Below are 25,356 nucleotides of genomic sequence, written 5' to 3' on the forward strand. Positions count from 1 at the left end.
GGCCGCTGCGAGGTGGCGAGCCCGGCCGACTTGAGCTCCGCAAGTCGTTGCGCCGACGCGTGCAGGGCCTCCTGCTTCGCCGAGAGGTGGAACGTTGTCCTACGAGTAGGTGAAGAGTCAGCGTCGGGGGCCGGGAACCTGACAAGGGTACCGGTCGAGAACACTCACGGGACCACCGATCCGTCTGGGCGTTCGTAGAGGAGCCCGTCGGCGGCCTCAGCCTGGGGGCAGTAGTGCGCGCAAGCCTTGAGGTGCCCCACGCCGAGCAGGTCGCCCAGGGCAGAGAGATCGGGCCCCTCGAGGCCGTAGGTGAGAAGAGCCCACTCGGAGTCATTTCCGAGCTTCGCGCGTGCTTCTGTGAGACTCGGCTGCAGCGTGTCGGGCGCCGCGGGGTAATCGACCAGAATGACGTTGTAGCCCTCCTCGCTGAGCTGTGTAGGGTCTGAGTGAGTGCAACCAGCCAGTTACGACCTATACGAATTGGGGGCCACCTGTTGACCCCACGAGCTTTGATCTTGGCGAATGACGAGCACCAAAGTGTTCGCTTTAGCCACAGACTGGACAGGGTTAGATATGTAGTGGATCATATCGGTGTGCTTGCCGATAGTAAAATTCGCTGCGGAGTCGTAGGATTGAAGAGAGGGAGTGATAGCGGTGGCCGTCAGCGCGTGGGTATTGCACTCTCCTTTTGTGCCAGAATCACCCAAGGCTCGCAAAGTGCCGAGGGCCCGAATCTGCGAGGTACATGATAAATAAGCATAGCGTTAAGAACCAGTTATAGATTTCGAAGCAGATGCTCACCTTGGTTCAACCAAATAGAGACAGAACAGAAAGACAACGCCTTCAGAGGTACACCGAACTCAGCTGCATGTTGCACCTTTGTCAAGAGAAACTGCGGAGCGCATGCAACAACCCAAGCGCCCCTAGGATCAAAGCCAACAAGCTAGCCCAGACTTCTCGCGCAGAAAGGTCGCAGATTCGTGCCGAAGGTTCGAGGGGAACAGCAGTGAGACGTAATGATAGTGAGGAAGTGGGTACTAAACAACACAGCTGAAGCACACCGCGGCCAGGAAGCGCAAGTTCTTCCGTACATTACAACAGGCCGCATGCTTTGTGTGAGAGATGGGTCACCAGACGCAGTATGCGTGGCCGAGCCCTGAGGCCTGAACCTCGTCCCAGTGCTAAACGCCTCTCCTAGATATGCGCGACACCCAGAGCCCAGGGCAGCTCGCACCCCCACGCGCAAGAGAGCAGGATCATACATCCCCACCGAGACTCTCCCTCGCCTTCTTTTCCTTCTTCAGACGCTTGCGTTCCCGGCGCGCCTCGTCCTCCTCGGCCTCGTCCCCCTCACCCTTCGCTGCCTTCTCCGCCGCCTTCTTCTCCTTTTTCAGCCGCTTGCGCTCCGCCTTCGCCGCCTCGTCCTCCACGTCCGCGTCCACAGCGCCCTCGCCGTCGACGGCCATCGAAACGTCTGCATCGGCCGCCTCTGACTTGCGTTTCCGTTTTTTCTCCTCTTTCTTGTCTTTCTTCTCCTTCTCCGGACTCGATGGCGCCACCGCGGTCGGTGGCGCCACTGAGGTCGCCTGACCCGCGGGCGCAGGTTGGGGGTCGCGGTTGTAGTCGACGTAGTCGCGGCTCCACTCCGCGGGCGTCGCATCGATCTTCTCACCGAACTTGCCAAGCTTGCCGTCCTTGACCATCTTCTTCTTCTCAAGCGCCTTTGGCCCGAGCCCCCACCGGCGCGGGTACGTGTCGCGCTCCATGATGCAGCGTTTCACCTTAGCGACGACGCCGTGGTCGCAGGTGGCGAGCTCGACGGTGGACATTTGCGCGATAGCGAGCGCGATCGCCTCGCCTTTGGTGGTCATTAGCACGACCTCCTCGTTGAGCGCGATGTCTGCCTCATAGCGGAGCAGGCCGGGGATCATGAGCTTCGCGCCGTAACAGACAGCGTTGACCGCGCTATCTTTAACAACGATGCGCTTGTAGCCGACGAGGAGTGCCTCGAGCGGACGGATTACCCGACGGAGGTACGACTCTGAATGGTGAAGGCGCGAGATGAGTGAGAATCGCGGGTAAAAAAGCAAGGAGTAGACGGACCGTCGCGTGTGTTGTCGTACATCCATTGCGCGTCGAGGACGTCGTGCATGGTCACCATGTCGTCGTTCTCGCTCAGCGCCCCACTTCGCACTCGGCGCAGCTCCTGCATGTGTCCACCGACGCCGAGGAGTAGACCGAGGTGTACACAGAGCGTACGGATGTAGGTGCCCGCCTCGCAGGAGACCCAGAAGACAGCGAGGTTGCGCTTTTCATCGAACTCGAGCAGGTTGGATTCATAGATGGTGCGGACGCGGAGCTGGCGCTTCACGGCGGATATGAGTGGAGGGCGTTGAAAGAGCGCGCCGGTGAGGGTCTGAATGGCGCGAGGGAGGGCAGTGGGGTTGGGGAGTGCTGAATGTATGCGGAGGACAGCGACGTACTCCTTTCCTGTAATGGGGCGGGGCATGTGGACGCGCGCTTAGCGAGAGAAGGAAGTAGACGCACCTGCACCCTGCTGCGACTTAACCAAGCGTGTTGCGCGGTCAATGCACACGATCAGACAGCCTGTGACCTTGGGGTCAAGGGTGCCGCTGTGACCGGTTTTCTCGACGCGGAGGATCCTGCGGAGCCATGCGACGACTTCGTGGGAGGATGGGTTGGACGGCTTGTCCAGGTTAATGACACCAGACCTGTTCACACCCTTGTATGAGCTGTGCGACAGCGATGGATGACTACGACAACGCACTTGACATAGGTGGTGATGTCGCGCTTTAATGGGCTGCAGCCGCACGGGATGGGGGTGAAATGGGCAGAGCGCACAAGCAGTTTGTCGTAGTTTTTGAGGAGGAGCGGCCATTGGGAGGTGTCCAGTGCCGGAGCGGAAGACTCTGGTTTGATAGCGAAGTCGCCACTGACCTGCGCAGAGGCGACTTGGCCGCGCGAGAGCTTGCTGGAGGAGGCCATGGCGGCAACGATTTTGGGCGACTGGTCCAAGGCCGCCGGCACCGTCCTCGCTGCTCACTTTTGCTCTCCCACGCCCCGCGTGCCTCGGGGTTAGGGGCCGCTTGACTTTGGAGCGTGACTGTGGGAGCTTCGAAGTCGGGCCGGGATAGACGCCCTTGTGGGAATAAACGCGAAGAACTGTACAGTTGCTGCCCGCGCCAGAGTTCGCGTCTGGCGTGGGGCACCAGTGTATTCAACGCCTCAAGATCCGACGTCCACCCCCTTCTCTCGCCGCCCGCCCACCGTCAAGATGGTTAGTTAGCCCCAGTACCGCTTTGCTGAGTTACCATCTCAGTAGGCTAACTCTGGGTTTCCCCTCTTCTTCCCTCTCTCTGTGTGATAGGCCAAGACCACCGCTGGAAAGACTGCTGCTGCTAAGCACAAGTTCGTCATCGACTACTCTCGCCCGGCTGGCGACGGCGTCTTCGATGGCGCGGCGTTCGAGAAGTTCTTGCACGACCGTATCAAGGTCGAGGGCAAGACTGGCCAGCTTGGCGACAACGTGAAGATCCAACGGGATGGTTAGTCCCTATGTTCTTCCTCGCGTGTCTCTCATCTCGAGCGCCATGTGTAGGCGACACCAAGATCACCGTTACGTCGAGCATCCCCCTCTCCAAGCGGTACCTCAAGTACCTCACCAAAAAGTTCCTCAAGAAGAACACCCTCCGTGACTGGATTCGGTACGTACTCTTGTTCCAGTGTGTAGGATCTCCTGCTCACCACCCCTTTAGCGTTGTTGCCTCGTCGAAGGACGTCTACCAGCTCCGCTTCTACAACATCCAGGCCGGTGATGATGAGGAGGAGGAGTAAGCTTACCATCTGTCCTGACGTCTCGGTATATGTTGTAGGCTAGCATCATCATACACATGTCACACATGCTTTGCTATCGCTTTCGAATGCATTGGACTAGGTTTCTGGCTCTCACAGTCATGGATCGAGCCAGCAGACAGCAGTATGTATATGCACGACGTTTACAGCGGGTGCGCTACGCAGATGGAGGAGATAGGTAAATGTCAGGTCCGGTTGTGCACCACCAGCGTGACACCGTCCTGAAGCTGTGGTGGACCCTCCAGCTTGACTCGGCCTAGGATCATCATTGCGAGCTCGTTCCAGCGCAGCTGAGGTTCTGTCAAGGGGCGAACGCGATACTGTGTCGCCAAGATCGACGCTAAGTTCTGCTTGAGCAGCTTGAGCGCAATGCTCGTCTTGGGTGGTACGCGGAACCGCACTTTGCGGTCAATCCAAACCGAGCTGGCCATGAGCTGCGCCGTGATGTTAGCAAAGAAGGCATAACATCCTGTTGTTGGGGCCCACCTTGAACTCCGCATCGCCACACAAGAGCAACAACGCCATGTCCTCGACTGGACCAGTCTCCCACGCGTACAACTTCTTGGAATGCCTATAGTGTTGTGTTGTCAACATGCGGGTTTCAACACTCTCAGGGATCAGGTGTACGCACATGAGCGTGAAGTAGGACAGGTGGTTTACTCCAAACTCGTTCAGCCGTCGCTTGAAGTTGACTGACGACGGGTGGAACGACGCGGCCTGGTTGTTCGTGATCGTCTTCATCTCCTTCTGGTTCGTATCGATCGCGAGCACCTTCGGGTACAGGCCCGCGACGAGGGCGGCGTGCACCATCGCCGCGTTGTCCGCGTTCACGTCCAAAGCAGGTGGAACGGCCACGAAGCGGGCTTTGTTCCGGCCGTAGCGCGCACGGCTGAGGTCCTTGACGAAGGCTCGGTCGACGTGGATGAAGTGCGAGTCCACGAGGTAGCTAACGACGGACCGGCATAAGCACCTGTAGGAACAGGGATTGCGCTACGTGGACACTCACCCCAGGAATTGTTGCCGTAGCTCCTCGATCTGTTGCAGATTCTGGTGGCTGAGGTAGTTCTGCTTGCAAAACTTGCGGGCGATGCCGTTCGCGGAGGCGCGGCGCCAGCTCGCGAAAGCATTGTGGATGGTCAAAAAGTCCGAGTTCTCCACACGGAAGGACAGCTTCGCGCGCTCGGCCTCGGCCTCGCAGCCCAATGGAGTGAGGAAGGGCGACTTGGAGTTCAGGGTCGCGGCAATGGTGAGCGCAGGGTCCAGGCAGCGGAACAGTGTGGCGATGAGCAAGAACTTGCCCAGATGAACGTCCGTCGGAAGCTGGCTCAGGAGGCGACCCATGGGCGTAATATCTTCCGTAGAGGTGAGAGCATTGACCTGCGGCGACATGAGATTTGCGCGGCGGAGAGGGAGTAGAAAAGGCTCACCTCGACTAAAGCAGACACGGCTCGCTGGACGTTGATTGCGAGTGGGGGATCGAGAGCGCGCGACAACACGTCCTCGATGGATGAACCCAAGTTGACCTTCATGATCTTAATGCGTAGCGCCAAGTCGCTCAAACTAAGACGTATAATCTCCGGGTCGGGGTGTCCAGCCAGCTTCGTGTCGTGTCGGACCTTCGTGAAGAGATGGAAGCACAAGCCGCGCTGTACACGACCCGCACGACCGCGGCGCTGAGCGGCGTTGCTTCTGGCGATGAATGTCTCCACGAGTCGACTGATCTGCCGTTTCTCGTCAAAGCGCATTTCGCGATGCTTGCCTGTGTCAATAACGCAAGTGATATCAGGGATTGTAATACCCGTCTCGGCGATGTTGGTGGCTAGGCCGCAATATCAATATTCTGTTGCACTTGGGAGTTCACAGCCAACGTACCAATGACGATCTTCCGCACACCAGGAGGAGGAATGTCGAAAACGGCGCCCTGCTGATCACTCGAGATGGTCGAGTGAAGAGGATAGATGCGGAACTGAGATTCGTCACCGAACGAGCGGTGCTCCACGAGCATATCGTTGAGGCGTCGAATTTCACCCATGCCTGGCATGAAGATAAGGGTGGCTGCCGAGTAAGACTCATACGACGGGTCCTCAAAACATATGCGTTCGAGTAACCTGACAATGAGGTCGTACGGGATGAGTCGCTCGTCAAGGAGATTGACTGTCGAGATCGTCTCCGGGGAGTAGCGCTTCTCGAGGGTGATTTTCTCTTGTTGACCTTGGTCCTCGTCATCGTCCTCAGCAGCAGCAGTTTCCTCTGACCAGTCCTGTCTGGCCTTGGTGCGAGAGAACTTGTCTTTGCCTGTGAGTCGTTAGTCAGCAGAATATTTTACAAAGAGCCAACCTTCTTGCCTCTGATTGCGTACTGAGAGCCTTCAGTCACTTTCCAGCGTGTGGTCTCAACTGCATCTTCCAAGAACCGGACGTCCACAGGGAAAGTGCGACCGGGCACTGAAAGCACAGGACAACCCCCAAAGTAGGCTGAGATCTTCTCGGCTTCCAGCGTGGCAGACATGAGCACAATCCTGGTTTCGATATGAGCGAGAGAGCATCCCAAAGAGAATGCGTGCGTACTTGAGATCAGGTCGCTGAACGAGAAGTGACTTCAGAACAATCAATAAGAAGTCGGACTCGATTGTCCGCTCGTGGACCTCGTCAATGATGATATGCTGTAGGAAAAGGTTTAAGCTAAGCCGCGTCGACTGAACAGAGGACGTACCGTGATTTCATCGAATGCTGTGCCTTGACCACCTTGGCCGGAGCCGCCCTCCAGCATGCGTAGGGCGATACCGTTCGTAACATATGCGAGCCGCGTCCGACGGTTGATGTTGCTCTCCAATCGGATAGCATATCCAACCAACGAGCTTCCTGTGCCAACAGCTCCGGCAGGTTCCCCGAGTTCACGCGACACACGCTGAGCAAGGGAGATGGCGGAAATACGTCTCGGCTCTGTGCAGTAGATCCTGCAGTGACGGCCCTTGAGCAGCTGGTCTTCCAATATGAATGCGGGGACTTGAGTGGACTTTCCACTATCGCAATCCGTCAGCCTTCAGGCCATAGCCGATAAGGAGGGAACATCACCATCCAGTTTCACCACTGAGAACGACGATCTGCGACATTTCGAGTAGGGAGAGAAGATCTTGCTTGTATTGCGCCATAGGAAGCTGGTTGCGTGACCTCTGAGGTAGGATCATTAGTCTCCGTTCCAATGCATTACGATATGCCTTCTCACGAGCATCTCCTGGTACGCAGGACTGGCTTGTCGAGCCTGGAAGTCCGCGACGATCTGCTCTGGGTCAACATCTCGCCCGTTGTCGTAGTGTTGGCTGCGCTTTTGCTCTTTAGCCTCGACAGCTGCTTTGATGACGCGATTTCCGGACTAGTCTCTTGGTCAATACCAGCATAGACCCCAAGGTGTAGTACAAGAACTCACTTTGCTTTGCAACGATAATTTGGGCTCCAGGATGTTACGCAACTTACCCCACAGGCCACGGTTGATAGCGTCATCGTCCAAGCGACGGTTCTGCTCCAGCTCGTCCCAAAGATCGCGGAAAACAGGAGGTAGCAAGCGAAAAGATGTTTGACTACCTCCAATCGCCGTGCCGCCGATAGCGAAACCGTCGGGGTTGGCGAACTTTACAGCGTGGAGAGCGACGGTGGCAATGTACTGCTCCGCTTGCGTCTCATCATGGCACGCTACATTGTCCATGGACCAAGTTTGTGTTTTGCCGCCATCCCAACGAATGTCGACGGAGGCGCGCTTGACACGGCTGGCTCCAGAAATGAGATTGAAGGAGATCACAGCATACCGGTCAGTCTTGTGGACGTGCTCAGTCAAGAGCACCTTCGGTGTCCGTCCAGACCAATGTTTGGGGAGCGCCATATCTCGAACCGCGATAGTGGTCCCAGATTCTGCCGTCACTTCGGTTGGCATCGCTTCCAAGAGCTCGAACATTCCGTTGGGAGAGTCGTCGAAGACGTCGGACACAGACACGGAGCTGTCTGCTGGAGAAGGCGGCTCCTTGGCCAGCTCGGCGGGCTTTTTGCGTGGCGGTTTCACTGGTGCAGCTGAAGCCAGCCCACGTAACTTCGCCTGGAGGGCGGCGGTATCGAGCTTGGCCTTCTCTGCTTTGAAGTGCGCGTGTGCATCGCGTGCGTTAAAGAAGTAATCGTCCTGAACGGCTTTCAGACGGCGCTGGAGATTTTGCAGGAACGCGGCATCCCCTTTCTCGTCCGGACGTCGGTGGGTTGTTAGCTCCAGGATTCGCACGCTTAACCTGACGAACTCGGTATTCGGATCCTCTACTGCAGACCAACGTAGGGAAGCCGGGGTGGGATCCGAGTCCAACAAGAGAGAGGATGGAGTTGAAGTCCTGTTAGGAGTTGCCGGAGCGTCCGGCGGCTTTTGTCCGGGAACGAATGCGGGAGCGTTGACATCCAAAAATGACTTGATACTCAAAGCCGGGCTTGCGGGCGCAGAGTGTACGAACAACGATGACAAGGAGCCCGTATCCGACCTCAGGTGCGTAGGGCGAGCAGTGTGAGGGGTCTTCGGCGTCATCGGAGTTCGAGGTGGCTCGCCGACATCTGGATACTAGTGAGCATATAGCCAACAAGTATTAACGAAGTGAACAACCTTGACGAACGCCGAGCTCTTCCTCGTCACAATGGAGATGTAGCTTCACGTTGAATGAGCCAGGGACGGAACGGGATGGAGGACTCAAAATCTACCCAGTCAAATGCCTCGTCCATGTCGACGCCTTTCATTGCACGAAGACATTCTTCTACTCGGGCTTCAGAGAACCCGAGACGCCTGAGCGTGCCGAAAGTCAAGGCCAGCCGTATAATGGCTTTGTCCTCGGGCTCGTCTATAGATCTGGACACTATGCTCACCGTAAACAAACAACAAAGAGGGGAAACCATGGCATCGAGACATACATTCGGCATTCTCGTACTCCAAGGCAAGCTCTAGAAGGCGTTCCACGAAGCCAGGGTCCAAGTCGAGACGCGCTGGAATCTGAGTGTCTGTGAAACGCCGCTCTTGCTCGATGGCCTAGTAATGCCATAAATGACCTGAGATGCATAAAATGCGCGAACCTCAAATACTCACCTTGACGGCGCGAACGATGTCCTTCTCCACTTTGTCCTGGAACCTGTCGACGAAGCCCTGCAAGACCTCGTCTTCCCCGCTAAGGGCCTGTGGGCCGTCGGTGCTCGTGGTACCCTGGCGGTTCGCACTTGCAGTATCGACTTGTTCATTCGAAGGTGTAGAGATGTCCTTGGTTTCGGCCGTCTCGAGTTCTGGAGGAGGCTCGACCACTTTCTTCGGCACGGACGTCGTCGCAAAGCCACGCGCGACCGGCTTCAATTGGGTTTTCTTCTTTTTCGGTGGCATCGTGGCGCACTATGCACAAGGCGTCCGACGCCTTTATCCGGCGGGCGAGGGTACCGCGGGGAAGTCTTGGGGTACCCAGGCAGTACTTGCTGAAGGCTGGAGGGGTATGGGGGTTTCTAGCGCGACGCCGCGAGGTGAACGTGACGCAGGGAGAGACGGGAGCGCGGGAAATTTAGATGCAAGAGCTACGAACAGGAGAGCTGCTCGTGCGGTTAAATATGGGGGATGGCACAATGAGAAGAGTCATGTATGAAGTTTGTGGGCGGATACAAACCAGACTTGCCGCCTGCGACCAGCCAAATGAGTCCCGAAGCCCGGTCTTGCGCCGATCACGCTGACGTAACGGGCTGTCGTCGAGCAGCTCGCAGGGGCACCTCTTCCTGCTCCCAGCCAGTGAATAGGTATGTCTTCTTCCAACATATCGTACGACGTAGGCAAAAGTCAGTGTGACAGCGCGCGATGGCCTCAGTTCATGGTGCGTATGTTTTCAGCAGCACTTTCCCATCCCAGTGATAGTCGCGTATCCCTGTCTTCGGCGTTCAACATCAACAGATATCCATCCTGACACGAATAATGCATTGCATGTAAGCGGATATGTTCGGTTCTTTACCTCACGGGCAGTACCATTCATCATCTACATCTGGGCAGCTGGAACTTAGCTGCACAGCCCGAGAACAGCCCGAGAAGCAGTCAAAGATAATTGCGCCGGCGTGTATATAATCCGTGACAGCTCGAGGACCCTACCCTCCACCCTGCGCTCTCCCGGATGCATCGTGCACACAAGCCTCATGATGGCAAACAACGCGAGTCTCCCTCCATCTGGGACACCTCGGATGCTTGGGCGGCATGCGCCAAAGCACTTAGAGACTACGACGAGGACATAATCACCCGCTGGAAAGAGGAGATTGACACCCTCCTGGTGTTTGTACGCCTTTTCACTGTCACTGCCCACCTAGACACGCATACATACCGACATGATGACCCCACAGGCTGGTCTATTCTCCGCCGTGGTTACCACGTTCAACATTGAGGCCTACAAACTCCTTCAACAGCAGCCAGAGGACTCATCCGCCGCTTTACTTGCCCAGATCTCAGCACAGCTGAAAAGTATTACCTCCGGCTCCAATATCACAGACCCAGAGACTACGGCGGTCGTGTCATTCAAGCCCAGTGCCTTCGCTATAAGGCTCAACACCCTCTGGTTCTCCTCCCTCGTTTGCAGTCTTCTGTCTGCATCGCTCGGCCTCCTCGTCAAGCAATGGCTGCGCGAATACCTCGCCGGCGCATCGAGTGTTTCACGCGAGAGCATCCGAGTCCGCCAATTTCGGCACGACGGCCTCCGTCGTTGGCACGTCTCCGCAATCATCCTCTTCCTTCCCATCCTCTTGCAAGTTGCACTCCTCCTCTTCTTGGCTGGGCTTCTCGACCTCCTCTGGACCCTCCACCCTGTTGTCGCCTCAGTCGTAACAGCGCTCGTCGCCGTCGCCGTTCTCTTCCACACTGCAACGATCATCCTCCCCATACCCTCCAAGAACGCCGACTGTCCTTACCGTTCCCCCCAAAGCTGGGCTCTCTGCGCGACCGTCCAGGCGGTAAAGCGCGTCGTGGCATCCGTCGCCACGCACTATCACGCGCGTCTCTACAACCCCGGCCCCCTTCCCTCTCACCAGTCCCACACCAACGGACACGGCGCCACGACCCCCGACCCCTTCGCAAGCCGCCTCGACCTCCCGCACTTCGTACAATCGAAACTCGCCGCGACCCTCAGTGCATACCTGCATCGTCTCTCCCTCATTCGCACACACACCTCCTGGCGCGACCGTGAACGGCGCGTTGGCATGGGCGCGGCCCTCGACGGCGCGACGTTGGCAGGCGCAGACGCCGCGTTTGTCGACGACGCGTTCCTGCGAGCGGTCGTCCGCCCGTGTATCGCGGACGTCGGCCCGCGCGCCGCCTTCCGCTGCGTCGACGCAATTTTGCTGCGGCGTGCCCCGCGCGTGCTGAACGACATGCCATACTGGGAAACGGCCGACGGCACGCGAAGCATCGGGGCGCGGCGCGCGGGGGACCCGACCCTATACACGCTTATGCATCTGCTGCTGGACGTGCTTCAGCGGTTGACCGCGGCGCGCGCAGCTGGCGAAGACGACGATGGGGATGACGACGGCGAAGACCTTGGACCCTCGCCGCCGGTGTCGTACGTGCGAGAGGACCCGCGCCGGCGGGTGCTCATGACGATGGATCGGCTCGCTCGCGCGATCCCGTCTCCTCCTGCCGCGAACATGAAAGGTAGCAGAGAGGCCAGGCAGGTGCACATGTTGTTCCGCAGGATTTTCGATGTCCTCTCGACAGTACTCGCGGCAGAGGTGGCAAGTGCAACGTCGGAGCGTTTCATCCGCGAACGCGCCTTCAACCTCATGCTCAAGATGTTTCCGCGCTTCCAGGAGGTCGGGCCAACTGGTACGTGCTTTGCACATATCCAACCCCGGTGACATTATTGAGGCTTAACATTTTTCACAGGCATCGAAGCATTCTGTGCATACGGCGAACGGTCGCGCTCGGAGAATGCACCGTACCGCTTCGTTCAAGCAACGTACATGGCTGTGCGCGCTGCTGCCTTGCTCGCACCATTGCCTTCAACATCAAGGTCTTCAACAATCTCGCCTTGCATACCAGAAACTTCTGGGCATGAACGCGAGAAATCTGCGATATCCACAACGTCGACATCAACCTCGAGCACGTCCATTCTTAAGCCTGAATCTCTTGACCAAAGTATATCTGTCGACTCGTCAATTAGCGCCTCATCCACACTCTACGCCGAACCTGAACAATATTCCACCTCCACCCCGGGTCCTGCTGGCATATCGTCGATCCCCTCCTCGCCTACATCTGATCCCTCCCTCAATCGTTCCTCGTCTGCTTCTCTCCCCGAGGAATCACCCTCCGCCTACATCTCCATTCGCCCCTCGATAGTCGCCGCCCTTTCTTCGCTTACCGCGTTCATGCACGCCCCGACGGCAGAATTCCGCCCCACACCAGCGACGCTTGCCGAATGCGCCCAAGCAGCATTGGCTCTCGCTTCGCGCGACCGCGGCGCTGTGTCTCGTGCACTCGTTGACGCGCTGGGGAACGTTGTGCGCCTCGCGGAGGAGGATATTGACAGGGAAAGGCGGCGAGAGGCAGGAGCCGAGGACTCAGGCGCGCGCCACGACATCGATGTCGCGGCGCAGGCGGTGAGGGTGTTGAGGACATTGTGTACGATGGGCACAGACACATCCCCACTTGAATCTAGCAGGCACCCGGACGATTAGAGCCCGGTTAATCGGAGACACATGGACTATTAATTGCTGTGAGCCCCGGCTTTTACCGGCAAAGCTGCGTGTCCAGCCGAGTCGTTTGCAGCACTTGGCACGACCGCACGGTTGCGTGCCCCATGCAACAATCTTAAAGCCGATGGATGTCATGATGCAGAGGAGCAGCAATCCTCCTATACCGTTGCAAACCAGTCCATTCACATGGCATTGCTCCGCCGGAGGGTGAGGATCACGATGATATTGCGGGTTCGGACACAGACAGACAGGGGTAGCTATATCCCGAGATAACGGCGCACAGAGAAGAGGCCCTCCATAACCACCTCAAAGTGGAACATCTGGCGCGCAAGTGGCACCCACCAAGACCGCAGTGGCGTGCGGTATCTCTCCCAGGTCGCCCGATCCTGGAATGCAGCTTGACCAATATGACTCCCCGCGGAAGATACTAGCTGCCCTGGTGTCAGCAAGAATTTGGTATCCAGGGCCTCCTCTGACAGATCTGCTGTGGTGTTCTCCAAAAAAACCAATGCTTCCTCTGCAGTGAATCTTTCCAGTGCGACGTGTGTCGTCATCTTGTCAAAGAGTGGGGCGAGCGACGGAACGGAAGACACCATGGGCTACAGAAGGCGACGAAATAGTAGAAATCATTGATTTGAGCCGACGTGCACACCCCGAAGTGGCATCTGAAAATGTTTCCCAATGTGCGACGTCATAGGCGAAGGGGTTGTAGTATGGTGCTCCGAAGTCAATATCGTCAGGTGCATAGAGATCAGCCCCTATGGCTTCTGAGGACGGCTGGCGGCAAGCCGTCAACGATGTGTCGGGAGGAAGTAGGATTGACTTGTCGAAGTCCATCAAAGCGAGTATGTTCTCAATATCGCCTTGATTCCGACGCTCCCGTATATCGTTTCTCAAGTTGCGGTAGTCGTCATCACATCTGTAGCAATTGACAAGCATGTTGCATGGACCAATGTCCTGCCCCTTGGGTCACCAGGTAATCTCGTTGACGGAACGGAAGAGTAACTTACTCGATGAGCTATACGATGAGAATGGAGGAATTGAAGCCCCTGGTGATACATTAGAAGGTCGAAAGCGAAGCACGAAATGCGCACTCACCCGCAATAAGCAGCTTGCAAGACGCAGAAATTCGCGAGGGGTGTCGACATCCTCCAACCAAGTGAGCTCCGACCATCTAAGTCAAGGCGTCAATTCGGAGCAAAATATATGGCCACCAAACCCACCTCGGCATGCACAGGATCGAGTAATCGTAGGGGGTATCCAGCACGCCAAGAGGAGGGACGACGCAAGGAAAGGTGGATGGATGTGTGTAATCCGTGGCTGTTAGCAGGACCTGCACACCACGTGCTCATGACTGTCCCGGGCGATTACTTTCAGGATCACATCCCTTCCAGAGAGGTCCTTGGCTGGAGCGACATGTTTCTAACGCCGAGCGTCATGAGTTGCAACGAAAATAAAGACAAAACACAGCAGATGTACCCAGAGCAAGAACATTTCCCCCTGTGTCCCTGTCGCGTGTTTGGCCCACGGCAAAACCACCTCGCTAGGTGGCACATTCGCTGGGGTACACCACTTCCTGCCACTTAGCAGCATGGCCTCTTTCTCCGGTGGAATGTCTTCGAGGGCATATAGAGCAAAACCTCTGCGAAGCAACCATGCACGATTGCCGTCCCAGAACTTGCACGCTTCGGATGGACGCGCGTCCCAATGATCCGGCTAGAGACGGCATTGAGCCCGTGATCAGACAAGTATATGAACCATTCACTGACAAACGACGGCTCGCAGAAATCATCTGTATCAACCTGAGACTGGGAGACGGGCATTGTGGTGAAAGCCAAGGCTTCAAGCTTCAGGCCGGAATTCAAAGTTCAAATGCCCACTGGCGCTTGGTGGCAGCACGTGAATTCCCGTGTAGGTGCCGGACGCTGAAAGACTGAACATCCTTTGGTAGGTCCTTGTCCCTCGCCTCTTGTCCGTGCAGCAAGAGACCAACGTCGCCGACATGGATATGGACGTAGACGTCAATGGAATCGTCGAGCAGGGCTATGCGCTCGTCGACGCAATCCTTTCTCGACGGTCGCTGCCCGAGATCAAAGGTCTAGTGGTGGACGGTGCTCCTGTCTGGTATCAGGACGACGAAGGGACTTCACCGCTGCACGCTGCGGCATACGTTGAGAACAATGAACTCGTCAAGTTCCTCATCGAAGAGGGCGCGCTGTGGAACGCTGGTGAGTTTCTTCTGCTTTGAAGCGAGCATGTTCGGCAACAATGTGTTTCTCCGATGCGGATGCTCATAAGGTGGGCACAGTGGACAAACTGCACAACACCGCCGGAGACATCGCACTGTCTCTGAACAATGAAACGGCTTACACCATCATCCGCGATGCCGGCATTCGCTCTGGTGAGTACTCACGCCCCATCCCGCATACCTTTGCTTTGTGGTGCCGATGACGGTTTGCATCGCTTCAGAACTTTTGCTGAGAGTGCTTGCTAAACATTCGCCGGCTGCCAACTCTCCCCTGGCCCTGATTCTCAAAGCAACCGACAACACGGCGGCGGGCTCGACCGACACCTTTTTGGCCACAAAGCTGCAGTACGTCACCGACGAGCAGGGGCAGGAGGTTTGCGTGGTGAAAGTCGGCCATGAAGAAGAGGTTGGAGTTATGATGGGATGGGAGAGGGCATCAGTGAGTTCTATGATCACTGTGGTCTTCGTGTATTCGTGGCCAAGTGAGCTAGTGCCAAGTGCAGGACACCGTGCGTAACTTGTGCACCGGTCACCCGGAACTAGCCAACGGCTTGAAGATTCTCAACGTTGGGTTTGGGCTTGGGATTGTGAGTGTTGCTTTCACGCTGCGTATGCGTACGGTCCCGATAACATGCTCCCAGGTGGATGCTCTCTTCCAGGAGACATCCAAACCGGCGGTGCATGTGATCATTGAGCCACATCCTGATGTTCTGCAGCACATGCGAGAACAAGGGTGGTATGACAAGGAAGGCGTCAAGATCCTCGAAGGCAAATGGCAAGAATTTGTGGAAAGCGACGATCTGTTGAGCATTGGCGGCTTCGATGTCATCTACACAGACACGTTCTCCGAAGACTATGCCGGTGGGTTGCACTCGCGCGTTTGCAGTCAGAGACATATCGCTCATGGTGCGTTCGATCAGAGTTGCACCGATTATTTGGTCATGTGCCGGACCTACTTGCGGGCCCCGATTCACGCTTCGGCTTTTTCAATGGGCTGGGCGCCACCAGTACGTTTTGCGCTACGTCCATTATCCCAGGTGGAGCTGACAAGGCTAACTACAGATGCTCTGTTCTACGACGTCTACACCCACGTCTCGGAGTTGCATCTTGCAGACGTGGGTATGGATGTTGAGTGGAGCGACGTTGATGTCTTCGAGGGCGACGCGGACAGATGGGGGAAGACCCGGGAGTACTTCGCGATGCGGACCTATCGCCTCCCCATCGCCAAAATGAGGGCACTGTGAGTGGTAGTCATTCATAGTTTTTTGTACGCCGCGCAGTCATAATATGTACGATGCACTACGTCGTCGGATTGCAGACAATGAAACGCGTGGGCGGAGCACGATGGCCGCCACGGCTCTGACATTGTCCATCGGTGTCGGTGACTGCGCAACTGACGAGAGTAGGTACGGGGCGATTGTACCCCATGGACCTCTCCATCCCATCCATCGCCGCCGTCGCCTCCGTGCTTCGGGTGGCATTCGTCGCCTACGTCTCGTACGAGGCCTGATCACTTCGTCAACGGGTGGGACCCGCGCAGTAAGGTCCGTCCTGTCTTAGGCCGGTAACGCGGCCCAGGTTGTAGGGGCGTGGTGGGCGAGATACAAAAGCTTGGTGGACAAGACCTCTAACCATAGGATGCCATGATATACGGGTACAGGGTGCGACCAGGGTCTAGGGCGGAGTACAGTAGCTAAGCAGCGACGAGAGCAATGGGGTTAGAGCGACAGACATACAATATGTATCGATAAATGGAGTGGAGAGACTGTGCCATGCAAGAGACAACAACAGACGGTATCATGGAGACTGCAGCCATCCGGGAATTGTTCACGCTAGCTATCACGAGTTCGAGTCCGCCATCTCGGCTGCCTTCCTACGCCCACCACGCCCACGCCCGCGTCCACGTCCGCGCGGCGTCGACTCGCCCACCGCCTTGCCGCGGCCCCTTCCGCGTTTTCGGCCCCGTCCCGACGTAACCACAGGAGGTGCGTCGTCGTCCCCGTCGTTGTTGCGCTCTGCAGGTGTACCAGTCGGCTGGCCGCCGAAGAACTCGTCGCCCTCTTCGTTCCACAGGTCGATCGAGGCGCCTTCCGCACCAGCTGGACGCTTCCCTGCAGCCTTGGAGGACGCTCCGCCGCTGTTGACATCGAGATTCGCGAGCTGGTCCTCGTTCAGCAGCAGCTGTACTATCTCGTTGGGCTTCGCGACATCCGTGAAAGTCTTGTTGCCGACGACAATATCTTGAACCTGAACATAATATAAGAGCTTGCGATGAAGAGACCCATCAAAGAGCACTTACGTCTTTCTTCACACGAGCCAGCTGGACGATACGTTCGTCGATGGTACCCCTCGTGATTAGACGGTAAACGGTGACTTGGCGCGTCTGACCAAGACGATGCGCACGATCCATAGCCTGAGCGTCGTTTGACGGGTTCCAGTCGTGGTCATAGAAGATGACGGTGTCGGCTGCCGTCAAGTTGATACCCAAACCGCCAGCACGGGTACTCAAGATGAAGATGAAGATGTCGGGTCTAATAGAGGCTTTAGTGAGAGGCTTGGTATTCGAGATTCAAACCTGCATACCTCGTTTGCCACTCCATGACCATGTCGCGACGATCCTCCAGCTTCGATGAACCGTCAAGTCGCAAATACTTGTATTGTCGGAAAATCAGGTACTCCTCCATGAGGTCCATCATACGCGTCATCTGGAAGTAGATGAGGCAGCGATGATCCCCAGCTTTGAGCGTCTGAAGCAATGAGTCCAGTCTTGCAAGCTTGCCGGAGTCGTAGATGAGGCGCTTCGCTTCAGGAATTTGCATGAAGGAGAGTGGCAGTTGATCTGATGGTGAGTTGGCCAAAAGTCCGGACACGGGAACGTCGCCAACCTGCTCCCCGAAGGATGCATGGGCAGGCTCGTAATCCCACATGTACTGTGGCATGCCGTAGAGAGCTAGCGTTTCCTGCGGCGCGTCGACGATTTGGGCCTGTCGCTCCACGAATGTGCGATCTGCACAGTAAACCGAGATGGGCGGGGCGACGACTGGTGGCATGAACCATCGAAGGTCTGCCCGGGAAAGGCAAGAAGCGGCCCAGGTGTTCGTTGAAATATCTCGCAGGGCGGGGAGCTCGGTACCGACATCCAAGTTGCAGAGATGCTCCAGAGGAGAGAGGCCGTAAGGGTTAGAGGCAGCGCTCGCGGCGAAAATGGGATCACTTGCAATCGTTTGAGCTCAAAGATCATGATATTGTATTGAAATATACTCACAGATTGTATGGCTCGTTCTCGGAGGACGCCTTCTCAAGGTGTAGAGCGTGAACCTGTCGTGCTATTGTCGGTAAGGAGTGGAAGACGCTTGCGTCACTGGGGGGGACGTCGATGAACTTTAAGAATGAGAACGCAGAGTCTACGAGATTGAGTGAGTAGGGGCGAATATCGACAAGAACTGCATGGCTCACCATTTTCCTGTATGGACCGGTAGAGAAGCTCCGTAGACCAAATGTTCATCATCTTCGCCAAGGGACCGTTTCCAGTCCGCATAAGCGAGCTCTCTTGAGGGACGTCCAGCAAGCCCCCATCTTGCAAGAATAGTGTGGGTATAGTGTACTCGATCGGGTTGCGAGTCGAGTACGGCAGCTGAACAAAGTCGCCTTCTCGGTTAAGAGGGCCCGATCGACCGAAGTCCGAGAACGAGTATGGCGCAACAACATCGGCGCGCTCGAACAGCTCCGGGTGATTGCAGACCTTGCGGAACTGCATGACGAGGTTCATGAGGGAGCGAGCGGACTCCGCGTCGCCGAAATTTGCGGCCTTCTCCAACAAATCTTGCACGGAGACGTTCGCCAGAAGAGCCTTGTACAGATTCCGCTGTCGCGCGCTGAGTTCCACGTAAATGTCTTCCTCAATCTGCAGAAAATGTCAGCTGTGTGCTGTAGGATGAAGACAACCCTTACCTTTTCGCTCAGTTCATTCTGGACGTGCTTCTTGACACGACGCAACATGAACGGCTTCAAGATCATGTGAAGACGACGGAGCTGATGCTCGTTGAGCTTGCTGCCCTTGTTCTCCGCAGCGTTTTCGATGTCCTTGGAGAACCACTCGTTGAACTCGTCGTGTGAATCGAACAAACTGGGCATAATGAAGTGCAGAAGGGCCCACAGTTCTATGGTAGAACGTGAGGATGACTCAGGACAGAAGAAGAGCCTGATACTGACCTTGCATCGAGTTCTGGATCGGAGTACCGGTCAGCAGGAGTCGATTCCTGCACTGGAACCCTAGGAGAGTCTTCCATCGAGCACTTGACGAGTTCTTGATATTCTGCGCCTCGTCCAGTATCATATATTGCCACTTGACGCGTTGGAAGTATTGCTGGTCTTGGATGACTAGCTGGTAGCTGGTGATGAGGACGTGGAAAGGCGCATCTTGATCATAGCTAATCTCCTTCTTGCTCCAGAATTTACGGAGAGTAGCACGGTCTTTCGGATTGCCCCAGTAAGGAAGCGCTTTCAACTTGGGAACGAAGCGGGTGATTTCCTGCTGCCAGTTGTGCAGCGTAGACGCCGGAGATACAACAAGGAAAGGACCCCAGATGTCGTGCGTCTCCGCAAGATACGCCAGCAGAGAGATTGATTGCACGGTCTGGGACGGATATTGAGCAACATTTAGTACAGGGGAGCCTTCTTGGGGCTTACTTTTCCGAGACCCATCTCATCTGCAAGGATGCCGTTGATGCCTTGTTCGTACAGTGTTGCCAACCAGTTAAGGCCCTTGATTTGGTACTCCTTGAGGGTGGCCATAAGCATCTTGGGCTGAGCAATGGTGAGTTCACCGAGACCCGTGGGGTTCTGGAAGTTCAGCTCGTCGGAGTCAACTATAAGGTGGGTAAATACCAAGCATTCAGGAAACCAAAAACTAACGCACGATCGACAAGAGGAGTGCCATTGCCGCCAGGTTGTTCTACGTCTTCGTCCGCTCTGATGTGTGCTTGCCGCTTGGCCAGCTTGAGCGCCTCGTTTGTCTTGCGCTCGAGGGCAGCGTTCGTATCGAATTCCTGGGCCTTCTTCTTCGCGGCAGAGATTGCTGCCTGTGCGTTATGACGCGCATGCCGGTAGATGTTGGTCTCATCGTCTGCAGGCGAGTAAGCGAAGCGCTCCTAGACTAGTGGGGAAATAACGCACCGTCATCGAAGTCTATTTCCTGCAGTTTGTCGCCTTCGACATCCTCAAGGTTGGCACCCGTTGGGGCGTCAGCTGCAGGAGCTTCTCCTTCGATCTCAGCGGCTGCGAGTGTTCGTTAGTGTACGAGAGAGTAGTCCCCAGAGAAGCCACATACTCTTGAGCTTGTTGCCGACGAAGTGACTGTACAGCTCGGTTTGACTGATCAGGAACTCGAGCTTTCTCGCTTGTCGGGCCGCCTCGCGCTTCTCCTCCTCGACCTTGGCGCGGTCGATTGCCTCCTTCTGCTCGCGCTTCCGTACGTCGCGCTCTTCCTTTTCGTTCTTCTTCCAGAACACGAGCATTTCGCGCATCAGCCGCTTCGCCTTGGTCTGCACGTCCTTGGTTGCCTTGGCTGTCTTCTGGAATGGTCTCCGAGCTTGGATGGACGAAAGAGTTGCGAGGCGGCTCGTTTGCGCACGGCGGATCTGCTGGCCGGTGGTATAGTACTTGTATACCTTGGCAACGTCGCGCCGTGCGATATTCATCCAGACCTTGCGCTGTGTCTCCTCCAAGTTCTTGACCCGCTTGATCATCAACGTGTCGTCGACCTTCCGTGCGCGCTTCAAAGGAGGGATAGCCTCGTCCAGTTCATACACGGTTGCGGAGATGCTAGTCAGAGTGGGCGAAGGGGGGCGCGAACCGGCAGGCGTCACGTCGCCCGCCACAGATGGAGCAGCTGAACCAATGCCGAGAGCCTCTTGCGTCTGCGGAGGCAGATTGTCGTGCTTCCTCCGCGGGCCAGGCTTCCTGCGCACCTTCGGCGTCGCGGATGCCCCACTGTCTACACTTGTCTCCCGCTGCTTGCCCTTGCCGCGCTTCAGCAACTTGTTAGCGGGAGATGCGCCCGCCACGGACTCGTCCGCGATAGAACGCTGGTCGTCCCCGCCGTCCTCTTTCTCCAGCCTCCTTCTCTTCTGCGGGGGTCGCATGGCGCTGATCGGAACCTCCACGTCGCCGTCGCTGTCCGAGGCAGCTGTCGGTGGGGGACGCTTCGCGACATCCTTGCCCTTCCCTTTCCGTTTGGGGCCAACCGAAGGCTCGTAAGGAACACCATCGTCTCCGACAAAGTTGTGGCCGTCGGAATGAATGAACTCCGGTCGATGTACCTCAAACACGTCGGAAGACGGAGATATGGGGCGATGTGGTCTTCTTCCATCATAGGCATAGTAGGCGGTGGAGGAGGGGGAGGAGGGGGAATACGAGCCAGTTTATCCCTGTAGTGGTGGGACATGCGGTACGCGGTAATCGAGTCGCGTTCCTGAGGACAGGGTCAGCACGGGCGTGAAACCGTTCAGTACATATACACGTACGATTATCCATCGCGAGAACCACGCATCCACCTGCTTCTGCCTTTTGTGAGTCTCTATCACATAAGTACCAAGTTCCGCCATCCAGAGCTCCGGGCAGTCTTCCAAGTCCGACCCGAGCCTCGAGTCTTCCTCAGCGGACTCGACTTGTTCTTCCGTGCCCGTGTCATCAACCGTCTCCGATGCCGGGGTTTCATTTCGGTGCTGCTGACGCGTCCTAGGAGTCCGACGTAGTTGCTGCACCGACACCGGTCACCAACAATGACCACGCGACGCTGAAAGAACGAACGGCGACTCACCCGCTTCTGGCCCGGAGGATGGTAGTCCTCGTCGTCGTCGGGGAGCTTCCTTTTCCTCAAAACGCGACCGTTCCCTTCGGCGGGGAGCGACTCCTCTTTCCTCGACCCGTTCGAAATGCGAGGCGATGGCGTCGCGCTCTCCTCCTGCTCCGCATGGTACGAGCTGCTGGGGCCCGAGGGGACGTCTTCCGCTTGGAGCCTGTCGCCGTTGGTGTAGTGCTCGCGTTCCCACTGCCCGTGCGGCGCACCCTGATAAACCCCCGGGGGCTGCTGGTAGCCACCGTACTCGCGTGGAGCAGGCGCCGGCTCACCGTTGCGGACATCCGGAGGCGAGCGGCCGTCGCGTTGAGAATGAGACTGGGAGATGGGAGAGAGAGGGGTGACGGGCTTGGGGGAGACGACGAGCATGGGCCCGCCGTTGCCGTTGGCGTGTGGTGGGGCATGCTGCCCGGGAGGCTGGAGGGGCTGAAGTGGCGGATCGTCGTTGAGGATGTGCTTGAGGGACATTGTTGCTGGGAGAGGCGGGCGACAGGGCGAGTCGAGAGGAGTGGGCTAATAAATAGGTTTGCTTCCGTGGACTGCTGGACAGCTTAGGAAGCGCCGGGCGATGACACACCTGGGTCGAGAGCACGCAAGGTGCCCGTGGAGGAGTAGTCGAATCTGGCTCGGTGGCGGGGAGGGGGCGTGCAGGCGTCGGGGGGCGGGGGGCAGCGACGGTGCTGGGAGGTGGCGGGTCGGAAGGGAAGGCGCACCGAGGGCGGTTGATCAAGGGCCGGCCGCGATGAGCGACACCTCACCCGCGATTTGCCCAGCGAGCAGTCTCATAGGATTCCTCTCGCTACAAATATGTCCGTTACCCGTTTTGGACAACCCTTGCCGCTCCTACGCTTCCCCACCGTGTCACACTGCCCCTGTCACGCCCGCCCTCCCTTGCCCAGATCTCCTCTCGGCCCTGCCCGTAGCGTCCTCTGCACACCCCTGCCACCCTTGGCCACACGCAGGGGACGCGCTGTGTTCACCAGCGCCCCGATCCGGCCACCCACGAACACTATTTGCCGATGGTGCCGGGCTCTCGTCGTCACATCATATGCATTATCACCTAACATGACATACGTATGGCCACATCCAACCGTCCTCACGCCTCATCCGGGTACAACATCAGCTCCGGCCGGACCTTCTCGTCAAACTCCTCTGGCGTCAGGAAGCCCAGCGCGACCGTCGCCTCCTTCAACGTCGTGCCCTCCTTGTGCGCCTTCTTCGCGCACTTGGCGACGTCTGTAACGCATTGTGAGTCACAGCCTCAAGACACAACACAAAAGTCGACACTAACTGTCATAGCCGAGGTGGCTATTCAAAATAGTGGCCAGCATAAGAGATTCGTGCAGAAGAGTGTTGATGCGCTTCTCGTTAGCCTGGATACCAACAACGCAGTTCTTGGTGAACGAACGCGACGCTGTCGAACAAATGTCAGTAGCTAACACGAGTTTTCACACACTATGTACGCACCGTCAGCGAGCAAGCGGATGCTCTGGAGGACGTTCTTGATGATTACAGGCTTGAAGACATTCAGCTACGCGAGGAGGCCAGTGCGTGAGCACAAACCACATTCCGCATTAGGGCATCATTATATCACGTACCTCGAACTGACCGTTCGAGCCCGCAACGCTCACAACGGTTTGGTTACCAATGACCTGCGCGGCAACCATAGTCATGGCCTCACACTGGGTGGGGTTGACCTTGCCCGGCATGATGCTGCTACCGGGCTCGTTCTCCGGCAGCTGCAGCTCGCCAAGACCACAACGAGGACCAGAACCCAAGTAGCGGATATCGTTCGCAATCTTCATGAGAGAGACCGCGACAGTGTTCAGTGCGCCGTGCGCTTCCACAAGGGCATCGTGGGCAGCAAGAGCTTCAAACTTAACACACCCGTCAGATACGATCTCTACTGAACGCTTCAATGAGAAACTTGCCTTATTGGGGGCAGTCTTGAACTCGATGTTGGTGAGCTTGGATATCTCGTCCGCAACCTTGACGTCGAAGCCCTTCTTAGTGTTTAGACCCTATTTTACTGGTAAGACACATGTCGCTGAATATGGTAGCTGCGACACTCACGGTCCCCACGGCGGTACCACCCTGAGCAAGCATGCTCAAGCGGGGAAGAGTGGCCTTCACGCGGTCAATGCCATTCGTCAGCTGCTGCACGTAGCCACTGAACTCCTGGCCGAGGGTGAGGGGTGTCGCATCCTGTGGACAAAGGATCAGCCTCGTGTCAGTCCGACATTGTCCGGTAGTCGCACCTGCAAGTGCGTGCGGCCAATCTTGATGATGTGCTCAAAGGCTTTAGCCTTCTCGTCAAGAGCGTCACGGAGCTCGGTGAGGGCAGGAATGAGGGAACGGTGAATCTCAGTGACCGCGGCGACGTGCATGGCCGTGGGGAAGCTAAAACCGTGTCAGGGTGTATGATTCTCAGCTTATACCAAGGTTGTGACCTACGTATCGTTAGAGCTCTGGCTCATGTTGACATGATCGTTGGGGTGGACGGGCTTCTTCGAGCCACGCTCGCCGCCGAGGATCTCAATAGCACGGTTCGAGATGACCTACGCACATCAGATTGTGAGGGGCCTGAGTATCGGCTTGTACGCACGAGCACGCACCTCGTTCACGTTCATATTGCTCTGCGTTCCACTGCCGGTCTGGAAGACCACCAGCGGGAACTCGTCGATGAGCTTGCCGGAGATGACCTAACGACGTCATCTCAATCACCACGTTGCGCACGCACACGAGTGGACCGTCCGACATACCTCATCCGCCGCCTGCTGAATCGCCTCGCCAATCTTGGGGTCCATCCCATACCCAACATTGACGATTGAGGCCGCCTTCTTGAGCACACCGAAGGCCTTGATGAGCGGCTCAGGGAGGCGTTCAGAAGGCCCACCGATGTCGAAGTTCTGCAGAGAACTGTTCGGGAGCGACAGGATATTAGCCTCTAGCGTGCCAAGGCGGGAAAACGACGTACCGCTGGGTCTGCGCCCCCCAATAGCGGTGCGCGGGGACCTGGAGGTCCCCAAAGGTGTCGCGTTCGATGCGGAACTTCTGCTCCTGCAGCGCGGTGAGCTCCAGCGCTGCGCGCGAAATGGAGGGCGACCCACCATGGCCATCGCAGTGGATGAGAACGGGCGCGACCGCAGCGGGCCTACACGAGCGAAATCGCGCTGCAGGCCAGAACCAGGCCGAACGGCAGGGCGGCGCGGAGCGGACGGGTCACATGAGTTTTGGAGGGTTTGACAGCGCGGCAGAGGAGCACGTACGAGGGTGATCGCGCGGGCGAGGCGAATGCCGGCCATTTTATTCAAGAATTAATGTAGAGATAGGGTGGGGGTGGGGGTGGGGGCGGGTGCTCTGAGAGCTCTAGAGGACGTGTAGGCGGAGGTGGAGGACGTGGGGGAAGGTGTGCGACCCTTGGCAAGCACGACGCGCGCATACCATGCCGCCTGTTCCCGATGTATCGCCCGGCTTCCCCCGTGTTCGACGCTACCCTCGGCCGGCGCTGCGCTCCCCGCGCGGACCGTCCTTTCTTTGGTGGAAGGGCGCGCAGAGGACGTCGACGGATACACGCTCGACGCGCCGTACGAGAAATGTCGCGTCCCGCTGCGTCCGGGCCACCGCGCGTGGCGACCCCTGTGATTTCAGGAGAACTG

General features: G+C 57.1%; 7 protein-coding genes across 7 annotated transcripts; 3 read left to right on the top strand and 4 right to left on the bottom strand.

The window, feature by feature from the left end:
- Positions 1-1,256: 1,256 nt before the first annotated feature.
- Positions 1,257-3,006, bottom strand: BXZ73DRAFT_39146 (putative rRNA pseudouridine synthase; the record flags this gene model as incomplete). The annotated part of the gene is made up of 4 exons (XM_048018317.1): positions 1,257-2,041; positions 2,104-2,490; positions 2,548-2,732; positions 2,789-3,006. 4 exons carry the CDS (start codon positions 3,004-3,006, stop codon positions 1,257-1,259), a joined length of 1,575 nt encoding a protein of 524 aa, XP_047882865.1.
- A 289-nt stretch (positions 3,007-3,295) lies between these two features.
- On the top strand, positions 3,296-3,855 carry BXZ73DRAFT_96997 (ribosomal protein L22; the record flags this gene model as incomplete). The annotated part of the gene is made up of 5 exons (XM_048027222.1): positions 3,296-3,302; positions 3,329-3,339; positions 3,389-3,566; positions 3,620-3,725; positions 3,777-3,855. 5 exons carry the CDS (start codon positions 3,296-3,298, stop codon positions 3,853-3,855), a joined length of 381 nt encoding a protein of 126 aa, XP_047882866.1.
- A 203-nt stretch (positions 3,856-4,058) lies between these two features.
- On the bottom strand, positions 4,059-9,261 carry BXZ73DRAFT_87394 (P-loop containing nucleoside triphosphate hydrolase protein; the record flags this gene model as incomplete). Its single annotated transcript, XM_048024548.1, has 16 exons — positions 4,059-4,307; positions 4,360-4,444; positions 4,505-4,819; positions 4,880-5,250; positions 5,301-5,692; positions 5,746-6,168; positions 6,219-6,391; positions 6,441-6,535; positions 6,586-6,895; positions 6,948-7,045; positions 7,099-7,245; positions 7,300-8,453; positions 8,503-8,545; positions 8,598-8,749; positions 8,805-8,919; positions 8,977-9,261. The coding sequence occupies 16 exons, from the start codon at positions 9,259-9,261 to the stop codon at positions 4,059-4,061; spliced, it is 4,407 nt and encodes a 1,468-aa protein (XP_047882867.1).
- A 766-nt stretch (positions 9,262-10,027) lies between these two features.
- On the top strand, positions 10,028-12,572 carry BXZ73DRAFT_87395 (uncharacterized protein; the record flags this gene model as incomplete). The annotated part of the gene is made up of 3 exons (XM_048024549.1): positions 10,028-10,186; positions 10,251-11,721; positions 11,782-12,572. 3 exons carry the CDS (start codon positions 10,028-10,030, stop codon positions 12,570-12,572), a joined length of 2,421 nt encoding a protein of 806 aa, XP_047882868.1.
- Positions 12,573-14,598: 2,026 nt separating this feature from the next.
- BXZ73DRAFT_39729 (uncharacterized protein) lies at positions 14,599-16,082 on the top strand (the record flags this gene model as incomplete). Its single annotated transcript, XM_048018441.1, has 7 exons — positions 14,599-14,818; positions 14,899-14,991; positions 15,060-15,281; positions 15,337-15,425; positions 15,480-15,699; positions 15,759-15,845; positions 15,901-16,082. 7 exons carry the CDS (start codon positions 14,599-14,601, stop codon positions 16,080-16,082), a joined length of 1,113 nt encoding a protein of 370 aa, XP_047882869.1.
- Positions 16,083-16,465: 383 nt separating this feature from the next.
- BXZ73DRAFT_97000 (SNF2 family N-terminal domain-containing protein) lies at positions 16,466-22,165 on the bottom strand (the record flags this gene model as incomplete). Its single annotated transcript, XM_048027223.1, has 15 exons — positions 16,466-16,512; positions 16,866-17,085; positions 17,138-17,369; positions 17,422-18,051; positions 18,104-18,242; positions 18,295-18,742; positions 18,790-18,998; positions 19,051-19,474; positions 19,528-19,706; positions 19,757-19,963; positions 20,014-20,115; positions 20,168-21,109; positions 21,178-21,310; positions 21,363-21,596; positions 21,659-22,165. The coding sequence occupies 15 exons, from the start codon at positions 22,163-22,165 to the stop codon at positions 16,466-16,468; spliced, it is 4,653 nt and encodes a 1,550-aa protein (XP_047882870.1).
- Positions 22,166-22,793: 628 nt separating this feature from the next.
- BXZ73DRAFT_87398 (fumarate hydratase) lies at positions 22,794-25,002 on the bottom strand (the record flags this gene model as incomplete). Its single annotated transcript, XM_048024550.1, has 12 exons — positions 22,794-22,933; positions 22,989-23,111; positions 23,165-23,228; positions 23,296-23,574; positions 23,629-23,718; positions 23,771-23,902; positions 23,956-24,097; positions 24,152-24,255; positions 24,313-24,399; positions 24,460-24,616; positions 24,675-24,780; positions 24,924-25,002. The coding sequence occupies 12 exons, from the start codon at positions 25,000-25,002 to the stop codon at positions 22,794-22,796; spliced, it is 1,503 nt and encodes a 500-aa protein (XP_047882871.1).
- Positions 25,003-25,356: the final 354 nt, after the last annotated feature.

The sequence above is a fragment of the Epithele typhae genome (genome assembly GCF_022376455.1).
Source record: "Epithele typhae strain CBS 203.58 chromosome Unknown BXZ73scaffold_3, whole genome shotgun sequence".
NCBI classification, from domain to species: Eukaryota; Fungi; Basidiomycota; class Agaricomycetes; order Polyporales; family Epitheliaceae; genus Epithele; species Epithele typhae.